This window comes from Myotis davidii, unplaced genomic scaffold (genome assembly GCF_000327345.1).
Source record: "Myotis davidii unplaced genomic scaffold, ASM32734v1 scaffold1477, whole genome shotgun sequence".
Classification (NCBI taxonomy): Eukaryota; Metazoa; Chordata; class Mammalia; order Chiroptera; family Vespertilionidae; genus Myotis; species Myotis davidii.
The window spans coordinates 235,324-246,180 of NW_006288182.1; the positions used below are offsets into that span (position 1 = coordinate 235,324).

The following is a 10,857-nucleotide window of genomic DNA, read 5'->3' on the forward strand; positions in this document are numbered from 1 at the left end:
CGCCCCGGCTCCCAACTTCCCCCTTTAAGCTTAGGCCCATCATCACCATGCTCCCAGTTAAAGGGGCTCTTACAGGGCCCAGAGAGCCGCTTTCCTGAAAGGCACCTGAAGGTCTCCCAAATGGCCTACAGCCGCAGCCCCAGCCCCAGCACGTGGCCAGGTGCCAAGTGGCCGAGGGGCTGGGAAAGGGAGGCGGAGTTGCTGGAAGAGCTGTGGGCCGGCCGCAGCCACGTACCTCGGCAGGGCCGCCGGGACCAGGAGGGCCAGGATCCTCACAGGTGGTCTTACCTTGAACCCCAAATCCTCAAGCCCACGTCCCAGGTGATGTGGCAGCCAGTGTTGCTGCCGGAAGCCTTGAAGCTGGCTCCTGGTGTGAGCATGTGGAACCCAACCACACAGGCGCTGCTCAGGTCTGGCCCACCCTGGCAGGAGGCCAAAAAAGTCTGTACCTCTCCTCCCATTGAGTTGCACCCCATCCAGACAGAAGCCCAGGTGACCAGGGCACAGCTAATGAAGAACTCAACCTCCAAAGTGTGGTCGCTCCCCTCCAAGATCCTGCCCCATTCTGAGCCCTGAACCTCAGCCGGCGGGAATCCTGTCTTCCTTCCGTCTGCTTGCCAAAAATAAACACCTGAGTTGCCTTAAGAATTGGCCTGGTATCTCTGTCAGTTTCTTCCAAAGATGTGTATTCTCGTGGAGCTGGAGAGGAGCAGTGGTCCTGGCAGGCCCAGAAGAAGATAGAACACTGGGTCCAGGAAATAAACCCATTTGCACCCATAGGAGACCCTGCTTCAGGGCCAAGATTACTCTCCAGCAGAATTCTGGAGAACCATTCTCTCCTGACGAAAGAGCAGATGGATGTAAGGGCTGCAAGTGGGGCCTACCTCAGCTGAGAGAACTCAGTTCCCTATCAGCTGGGGAGCAAGGGAATGGCCCCGCTTGGGCATAAAGTGATTCCAGACATGAGGAATTTGATATCTTGCTTCCCTCGTCCCTAGATCTCTGTCAATTCACTTTAGATGCAAATCCAAGCTTGGCTCAGAGACAGATTTGAGCCTTGGCAGGGTTTAGGGCTCAGGGAAAGCCCTTCTGTTAATTTTTGATTGGAGGTGAGGCAATCAAGGGCTCAGGTCACACAATTTATAAGGACGAACTCTCTCTCGGGTTCAGGTTCAGATGGGTTGCTTGAGCAAATGTGGCCTCGCCCCCTTAAATTTTGCATCTTGGGCTCCACGCCAGCCTTATTGCTGCCCACTCAGCACTGACCAGCTCTCTCCAATCCTCTTCCCACCCTGGATGGTAGGCCAGTCACCTGCTATGCCACTGTGGTCTCTACTCAGCACCCAGACCTGGGGTCCTGGCTCTGTCCTCCTCATTCTGGTCTTCCTGCTCAGACTGAGTGTGCGGCTCTGGCATCAGACTCAGCTCTGGGACCTGCAGCACTGCCCCACAGATCTCACCGGGAAGACGGCCGTGGTGACTGGGGCCAACAGCGGTGAGTGCTCCTTCCACCCTGTCACCTCACGAGGGTCCTCAGCCCCAACAGCCTTCCCCGGGAGGGCAGGGGGGAGAAGCAGCACCCATTGTCAACACCTCTGTCCCTCCCCCTTGCTCCTTTATCCTCTAGTCACTTCCCAGACTAGCCTGCTCTGAAGCTGCCCCCCACCCCCCCATCCAGGTATCGGAAAGGCTGTGTCCCAGGAGCTGGCCCGCCGTGGGGCTCGGGTGGTCCTTGCTTGCCGTAGCCGAGAGCGTGGACAGCGAGCCCTGGCTGAGATCCAAGCAGCCACGAAGGATGCCAGCCTTCTGCTTGGGGAGGTGGACCTGAGCTCCATGGCCTCCATCCGGAGCTTTGCCCGGTGGCTCCTGCAAGAGTGTCCTGAGATACACCTGCTGGTTAACAACGCTGCAGTCTGTGGTATGTGCCCTGACGTGCTTCCCCCAAACACATTTCAGGAGGCTCCTTCCAAAACAGGCATCCCCAGAGCCTCACCTGTGTGCCCTGCGGAAACACTCCTGACTCTCACACAGCCCTAGAGAGCCCGCCTCAGTTATAGCCTCACATTTAATTGCCCCATCTCTGCACATACATGCTCCTAGGGCATTTCTACTGAACCCCAATACATCGCCCTAGACTCTGCCTCCCTCAGTATATTCGCTCCATCATCCACTTCATGTGTTTTCATTTCCTCCCAGGAATCCCCAGGACACTAACCTCAGAGGGCCTTGATCTCACCTTTGCCACCAATTATATCGGGCCCTTTCTGCTCACAAATCTACTGCAAGGTAAGGAAATGCGCCTGCCCTCTGTGTCAGCCCAGCTTCTCCATCCCCCTGGCATTTTCCTGGCAGCTTCCTTTCCTTTGGCACATAGCAGGGGAACCGCCCGGCACAAGTCAGTATTAGGATTCTGGTAATGGAACCAGACAGTCCAACATGCAACCAAAAGGATATAAGATCCCACCTCTCCCTCCCTCAGCTCTGAATTCCAATCATCTCCACCGAAGCTTCCAGAGGTTGGCACTAGGTCACTAGGAACATAAACACCAAGAAGCTCAGGGGCCAGCAGGGACAACAGCCAAAAATTCATTGCCTTGGGCCCAAGCCTGTTGACTTTCTGATTTTGTAATCCTTTCCGATTAAAGAGGTTTGAGGTTTTTCCTGGGAAGGTGTGTGGGGAGAGAAATGGGTGGCAGGTACATTCTCCATAACATATTTTCCTGTGTTGTGAAATAACCTCTTTTGTAGTCAGGTAATATATGTCTAAAATACACAATTGAAGGTGTGTAACAGGGTATACAGAAAAAAAAGTCTCTTTGGCTCTGACCGGATAGCTCAGTTGGTTAGAGTGTCATCCTGATAGATCAAGGTTGTGGGTTCAATTTCCCATCAGGACACATACAAGAAGCAACTACTGAGCCCTGGCTGGTGTGGCTCAGTTGGTGAGCATTGCCCCCGCACCAAAAGGCCACTGGTTTGATTCCCAGTCAGGGCACATGCCTGGGTTGTGGCTCAATCCCCAGTAGGGGGCTGCAGAGCAGGAGGCAGCTGATTGATGTGACTCTCTCTCTCTCTCTCTCTCTCGCTCTCTCTCGCTTTCCCTCTCCATTCCACTCTCTCTAAAAATCAATAAAAAACATATTTTAAAAAAGAAGCAGTCAATGAATGCATAAATAAATAGAACAAATCGATGTTTTTCTCTCTCCCCCTTTCTCTCTCTAAAATCACTAAGTGAAAGGAAAAAAATAAATTAAAAAAATCTCCTTTCCTTGAAAATCAACTTTCCATTCCCCACCTTGGAGGCAACTACTGTTGTCAGGATCTACCCTTTAGTGACTGATTACATTGACCCAATTGGAAATTGAACAAAGAGCGAGCCAAATTCTATGCACTTTTGAGTATGAATATTTTTCTCTCTTCCCCCAAATTATAACAAGGTGTTTGCACCTTCCTCAGTATTAGTGTTTTTTCTTTCTTTTCTTTTCTTTCTTTTTAAAAAATGTATTTTATTGATTTCTTACAGAGAGGAAGGGAGAGGGATAGTTAGAAACATCGATGAGAGAGAGAAACATCGATCAGCTGCCTCCTGCACACCCCCTACTGGGGTTGTGCCCACAACCAAGGTACATGCCCTTGACCGGAATCGAACCCAGGATCTTTCAGTCCCCAGGCCAATGCTCTATCCACTGAGCAAAAATGGCTAGTTTTTTTTTTAATATTATAAAAAAAGCATTTATTTGAGCAAAAGTTGCTCCAACCTGGAATATAGAGATTCAGGTGGCAACCGAAATTGTGTTCCTAAGTAATGGTTTCTTAAATTGTTTGTCTCTTCCCTTTTACAATCTATTCTCCCTTCTGCCACTTTTAGAAATCACCTCAGCCATATCACTTTCTTGCTTAACATCTTTTGAAGGTACTCTGTTCTTTATAGGATAAAGTCTAAGCCTCTTTTTACTTACAAGACTGAGAAACTTACTTTTTGTCCTTCCTTAACCCTCCCCAACTCCCAATCTCCAGCCAGACCATCTGTAGATCTTGGACCACATTCTAATTTTCCCCCGCTGGCTGTGTTTGCACATGTGATGTCTTCTATTTGGAACATCTTTTCCCACTGCCTTAGGCTGGCTGACTTTAGTTCATCTGCCAGGACTCGGCAGCCTGTGCTGTGGTTCGTGCCCTGACACCTCCAACTCTCCAGCTGCCCCAATTATCGGGGGTCCCCTAAGCCCTTTGTGCACCTCTCTGTTCTCAAACTAACATTGCTCCATGGGGATCAGTCTCCACCTAGGCTGTGAGCCCCTTTGGTTTTTATGTCCCTGTGTCTGCAAGTTTGGGGCCTGTTGTCCTCTCTAAGAATAATTTTCTCTCTAGCAAGTTTTGGCTAAACAGCACCTGTTCAAATCGTCACTTGTGATCCTTCATTTCAATGTAGAGCTCAAAAGAGTTTGAGCATTTTGAAAACAATACTGTAAACTCACGTGACAATTACTATATTTCATAATTTACACAATCCAGACTTTTTTTGTGTAGTTAATACTAGTTTTTTAAAGATTTAACTTGTTTTATTTTTTCCTTTTAATTTCTTTTTAAATTTGTTTTCTTGATTATAATTTTATTTTTGTTCCTTTGAGAGATGGTTATTTTTAAAAAAACTACTTTCCCCAGTATCTCTGCATATTTCTTTCCTCCCAAACCTAGTGTCCTTATGTCCTTAGCACCCATCTTGGTGTCTGTCACAATCCAGGGGCCTAATGAACATTTGTGGAATGAATGAGTGTATGAATACATGAAAGACAACTCTGACAGTGTGTCTAGCCTCTCCTTTCTTTTTTTAATCCTCATTTGAGGATTTTTTTTCCCCATTGATTTCTAGAGAGTGGGAGGAGGGAGGAAAGAGAGAGAGAGAAAGATTGATGTGAGAGAGACACATCGATTGGTTGTCTCCCGAATGCACCCCTACCAGGGCTGGGGAACCCACAACTGTGGCACGTGCCCTTGACCTGGAATCGAACTTGCAACCCTTCTGTCCACAGGTTGATGATCTAACCACGGAGCCAAACCAGCTAGGCTAGGGTCACCCTCTCCTTTCTCCCCTCTTAGTGGTCAAACATAAACAAGGATCAGTTAAATTAGTTCCAGTTGGCAAGTGGAAGAAAAGTACTAAACACCAAAATAAAAGAGGAAGCCCTAACCGGTTTGGCTCAGCGGATAGAGCATCGGCCTGCAGTCTCCAGGGTCCCAGGTTCGATTCCGGTCAAGGGCATGTACCTTGGTTGCAGGCACATCCCCAGTGGGGAGTTTGCAGGAGGCAGCTGATCGATGTTTCTCTCTCATCGATGTTTCTAACTCTATCCCTCTCCCTTCCTCTCTGTAAAAAAACAATAAAATATATTAAAACAAAAGAGGAAGAGAGTGTTAGGAAAGCAGCTAATGAACGTGAAGTCTCTGTTCCCATTAAGTTCCCCTGTGCCTAGCCCCGGTGCCTGGGCGGGGCCCACTCCTGAAAGCCCTGGATGGGCCCTGCTCTCCTGGGACCCCCTGGAGAAGCAGGCTGGGGAGTGGGCATGGGAGTTGACACTAGGACTCAGACTGAAGGAACGTGGCCCTCTCTCTACCCAGGAGCGCTACAACGGGCAGGGTCAGCCCGGGTGATAAACGTGTCTTCCTCTTGGCAAACACAAGGGTACTTTGATGAGGAACATCTGACAGGGGCTGGTGGACCTTTGACCTTCAACCAGAACTATTACTGCAGCAAACTGCTTTTGACCTCGATCACGGGGGAATTTGCCCGGAGGCTTCAAGGGACAGGTAACTGCCTCTGACACCCCCTATTCCTCCACTCCCAATCCTTCACACCTCTCCACATGTCCTGACCATAAATTACTCCCAATATATGCCAAGCCAGCTGTTAATTTCTTCCATTTACCACCTGTACCCCTATAGTTCTCTCAACCCTGTCCTCATGTCTCTTTTCCAACCTTTTCCAATTCTCTGATCACCGGTAACACCCCTCTCCTCTCAGTATTTTCTAATACCAACACCATACATCCCGTTCCTCCTAAAGTTAACCCAACACTTTCAAATACTTGTGTCTCCTTACTGGCTTGGGTAGCACCGTTCATGTAAGTTACAGAGCACTGATGTCCCTCGTACCACCCCCAAGTCTCTGGTCGCCTTTACCCAACCGACCTGGCAGGATCCTTCCCTGCTTGCACATGGCAGAACCACACTCAGTCCTCTCTTCCCGTCATCCTTTTACCTCACTCTGCATTATGCTTCTGTCTCACCACCTCAGGTGTGACTGTGAACTCAGTGGAGCCAGGTCTGGTGTACACGGAGATCATGAGGCTGTTACCCTTGTATTACCGAGTCTCCTTCTGGATCTTCAGCTTCTTTATTAAGGTGGGGAGAGGAGGAGCTGGTTTGGCTGGAAGAGGCGGTGTAGGGCTCTCCTTCTCAGTGCCCCCAGCCCGCTAAAGCCTTCCTGGTGAGACCGCCCGTCCTTCCCCTCAACCCCCACTCTCGGTGTTTCCACAGGATCCTACACAAGGTGCAAACCCAGTTCTCTACCTGAGCTTGGCGAAGGAGCTGGATGGTATTTCTGGAAAATATTTTAGCAGGTCCTGTGTGATAATTCCTCCCGTAAAAGCTGCTCAGGATCCTCAGATGGCCCAAAGCCTCTGGAATGCCTCCGTCAAACTAACAAACCTGGACAAGGTGGACTGATCCTCTGAGACCCACATCTAGAGTTCTTCAACATTATTTCCTTTGAATCTGTATACTTTTGTACTTTAATTATATTGTTATTTTGTTAAACTCACAAATCAGATATATTGCTATTATTTATAGAGTGGAGATTGGTGTAGCTTTACCTATATGTTTAATATTTTCTTTGCTCATTCTTCTTTCTTGTGTCTCAGATCTTCCATCTGGGGTTATTTTCCTTCTATCCAAAGTACATCATTTAGAAGTTCCTTTAATGAGGATTTGTGGTAGACAGAATTCTAAGATGCCCCCAAGATTCATACCCTCTGTGTATACATTCTCTGTAATCTTCTCCCCTTAAGTGTGAGAACTAGTGAATATGATGAAATTTAATGTCTGATTATGTTATATACCTGAAAAGTGGGATTTTGCTGAAGTAATTAAAGTTTGTACAGTGGCTTTGTGTTAAAGGGGAGATTATTTTGGGTGGGCCTGACCTAATCAGGTGAGCCTTTTATTTATTTTATTTATTTTTAAAATATATTTTGATTTTTTACAGAGAAAAAGGGATAGAGAGTTAGAAACATCGATGAGAGAGATCGATCAGCTGCCTCCTGCACGCCCCCTACTGGGGATGTGCCCGCAACCAAGGTACATGCCCTCGACCGGAATCGAACCCAGGACCTCTCAGTCCACTGAGCCAAACCTGTTCGGCAGGTGAGCCTTTTAAAAGTGTCAGACCTTCTCAGAAGTCAGAGATCCTCTTGTTTACAATGAAAGAAGCAAACTGTCACATTTTGGAGGTGGCCACATAGCCTCTAGGAGTTAAGACTTCAGTTCTGCAGTTCCCAGGAACTAAATTCTGCCAATAATCACTGAGTTTTGAAGTGGACCTAAAACCCAGATGAGATTGCAGCCTTTGATGACACCTTGATTTCAGCTTGGTGAGACTCTAAGGTCCCAGAGGAGCCAGCTAACCTGTGCCCAGACTTCTGACCCAGAAACTGAGGGACAATACATGTGTGTGTATCTATACTAATAAAAGGGTAATATGCTAATTAACCAGACATCTTCCAGGTGTCCTTATGGACAAAGCCACAGTGGCAGGGGCTGAGGCAGAGGTGGTTAGGGGGCAATCAGTCTGTCAGGGGAGGGCAGTTAGGGGCGATCAGGCTGGCAGGGGAGCAGTAAGGGGGTGATCAGGCAGGCAGGCAGAGGCAGTTAGGGGAGATCAGGCAGGCAGGCAGGTGAGTGGTTAGGAGCCAGTGGTCCTGGATTGCAAGAGGGATGTCTGACTGCCAGTTTAGACCTGATCCCTGTGGGGTCCTGGATTGGCGAGGGTGTAGGCCGGGCTGAGGGACCCCCCTCTCCCATGCACGAATTTTATGCATGGACCTCTAGAGTGTGTGTGTGTGTGTGTGTATTTGTGGTATATATATATGTGGGGTATATATATTTTATATATATATATGGTATATATATGGGAATATAATTTCAGAGAGGAATGGAGAGGAAGAGAAAAATAGAAACATCAATAATGAGAGAGAATCATTGGTCAGCTGCCTCCTGCATGCCCCACACTGGAGACTGAGCCTGAAACCCAGGCATATTCCTTGACTAGGAATCCAACTGTGACCTCCTGGTTCATAGATGGATACTCAACCACTCCATACCGGGCAGGCTACATGTGTTCTTTTAAGCCACTGAGTTTGTAGTAATTTGTTATGCAGCAATAAAAAATGAATACAGAACTTAATGATAGTAAACTTCCTCAGATTTATTTATCTATTATTTTACCTTCATTTTTGAGGGATCATTTTGCTGGCTAAGGAATTATAGGTTGACAGTTATTTTCTCATATTGCTGAATATTTCTTTGTCCTCTGGCTTTTACTGTTACTATTGAGAAGTCAGATGCTAATATAACAGTTACTTTGCAGGGAATCTGCCTTTTCTCTCTTGCTCCTTTTAAGATTTTATCTTTGTTATTATTTTTCTACAGCTTCACTTTTATTAATCCAGACGTGCACTTCTTTGTTTATTCAGGTAGGAATCCCTTGGATTTCCTGAATCTGAGGTAACATATGAATCTGTATTTCTCTTTAAATTCAGTCTCTCTTTTATTATCTTCTTTATTTATGGATTTGCAATTAGATGAAGGTTGGACCTTCTCACTTAATCTTTCATGTCTCTTCCACATTTTCCTTCTTCTTGTTAATGCTGCATTTTTGTTCTTTTTTCTCTTTCATTTCTTAAGATCTATTTTCCAATTCATTAATTCTTTCTTCAGCTATGCAAAAAATTAATAGAAACAGAGCTAGCTTATGAGGTTGATGAGCTGCTCACAGAGCCACTTTAAAATGGAGCTGCAATCCCAGAGAAACTGCCTTGTACATTTTGTGCTCCAAGCTTTGCAAAATAACCTTTGGACTGGGCTTAAAGCAACATTGCCTTCCCAAGAACTGTGCGCAAAGAAAGCAGATGTTATGACTACTGGACTGATGTCTACCAGACTGAAAATTAAAAACATTGTTTAGAATTAATATAACTATGTGAGCATATGTCAACCAGTAGAAATACTTTCCTTCTATTGATTTATTGTTCCCCTTCCCTGTCTCATTAATACTCCTTGCCTTTGTCTCTTAATTGGAACACTATTGGGCTTCTGCTGAATCAGTGCTTCCCAATAGCTTTTTAAAAAATATATCTCAAATAATGCTTGTTGCCTCTCATTTTGAAAGGCTATTTATTTTAGGTTAATTGCTATGACTAATCTTTTGTTTGTGCCATCTAAGAGTTCTATATTTTAATTCCTATATTTTTATTACTATTTAAAAAAAATATATTTTATTGATTTTTTACAGAGAGGAAGGGAGAGGGATAGAGAGCTAGAAACATCGATGAGATAGAAACATCGATCAGCTGCCTCCTGCACATCTTCTACTGGGAATGTGCCTGCAACCAAGGTACACGGCCTTGACTGGAATCGAACCTGGGACCCTTCAGTCTGCAGGCCGACGCTCTATTCACTGAGCCAAGGGCATATTATTTTTTATAATTGGTTATTTTGCCAATCTACCTAGTCAATTTTTATAATTGCTTGTTCCTTTGTTATATTAAAATTTGTTTTTAAAAATATTAAACCTATTCATTTTACACACAGTAATTGAAAATCCCAGTATCTGTAATCTTTGCAGTTTTGAATAATTTTGGTAGCTTCTTTCTCGTAGTGTGCTTAGTCACTTTGACCACTCATGGTTCTTGGAACTATAGCTATAGGAATTATTTAAGGCCTGGAGTTAAAGTGCATTCCCTAGAGAGGGTTTATATTGAGTTTGGCCAGCTTCCCAGGATATTCTACCGACTTGGGACCACTGTGTCTTTGGATTTGGGGTGCACTCATGTGGTATACATTTTGACCCCAAATTTGTATGTGTACAAATAGTATATTATTTTGAATTACCAGAAATAATTTTTCTCCCACTATACCAAGAACCGAGGATTAGATAGGCTTTTATCCTTACAGTTGCCCTCTGAGAGGTACTTTTAAAAAAACACACATATTTTTATTAGTTTTAGAGAGAGGAAGGGAGAGAGATAGAAACAGCGATCTGCTGCCCTCTGCACCTGCATGCTCCCCACTGGGGATGGAGCCTGCAACTTGGGCAGGTGCCCTGACCGGAATCCAACGGTGACCTCACAGTTCATAGGTCGATGCTCAACCACGGTGCCACGCTGGCTGGCAGGGTTTGTACTTTTAAATGTTTTCTCTTTTTAAATAAAGAAATGCCAAAATGCCATTACGTAAATTTGCGTTATTTTATATCCGCATCATAAGGGCGTGAGAATGCCTGTATACCCATACGGTGGACGACACTGAGTAGCAGCCAAAATTAAGTTTTTCCTCCAGCTAACTGACGAGATAGGTTTATTACTATTGTTTTAATTAGCAGTCTAGCACGCAAAAACTTAGCCATTCTCGGGGGAACCCTTCGCCCGGGGCAAAAATTCCTCCAGCCCCTCCGCTCTGCCGCCAACGTCCGTCAGAGGGCGCTGGCCGCGCCGCGCCGGAGCCTGTGGTCCTTAGCGGCTGCCCAGGCCCTGTGCGCACGCGCTGCTTCCCTCCAGGTGTCCAGCTCGGTGCCTGACCGAC

The 10,857-nt window shown here is 46.2% G+C and overlaps 2 protein-coding genes across 2 annotated transcripts in view; both read left to right on the top strand.

Moving 5' to 3' along the window:
- Window positions 1–645, top strand: part of LOC102759571 (chromosome unknown open reading frame, human C2orf81) — a 6,838-nt gene extending 6,193 nt beyond the window's left edge. Inside the window, exon 5 of the mRNA XM_015561495.1 lies at window positions 5–645. Coding sequence (XP_015416981.1) covers window positions 5–576 — 572 coding nt within the window. The 3' untranslated portion in view covers window positions 577–645. The remainder of the gene's footprint in view (window positions 1–4) is intronic.
- A 51-nt stretch (window positions 646–696) lies between these two features.
- On the top strand, window positions 697–7,161 carry LOC102753955 (retinol dehydrogenase 12). Its single transcript, XM_015561511.1, has 6 exons — window positions 697–1,495; window positions 1,679–1,918; window positions 2,197–2,286; window positions 5,620–5,808; window positions 6,296–6,402; window positions 6,538–7,161. The coding sequence occupies exons 1-6, from the start codon at window positions 1,177–1,179 to the stop codon at window positions 6,724–6,726; spliced, it is 1,134 nt and encodes a 377-aa protein (XP_015416997.1). The 5' UTR covers window positions 697–1,176; the 3' UTR covers window positions 6,727–7,161.
- The last annotated feature ends 3,696 nt before the right edge of the window (window positions 7,162–10,857 follow it).

Excerpts from the sequence above, each read along its gene's own strand:
- LOC102753955 (XM_015561511.1), top strand. The coding sequence starts at position 1,177 with ATGGGTTGCTTGAGCAAATGTGGCCTCGCCCCCTTAAATTTTGCATCT. Across the intron at positions 2,287-5,619 it reads GCTCACAAATCTACTGCAAG|GAGCGCTACAACGGGCAGGG; the intron begins GTAAGGAAATGC and ends CTCTCTACCCAG. Across the intron at positions 5,809-6,295 it reads CCGGAGGCTTCAAGGGACAG|GTGTGACTGTGAACTCAGTG; the intron begins GTAACTGCCTCT and ends TCACCACCTCAG.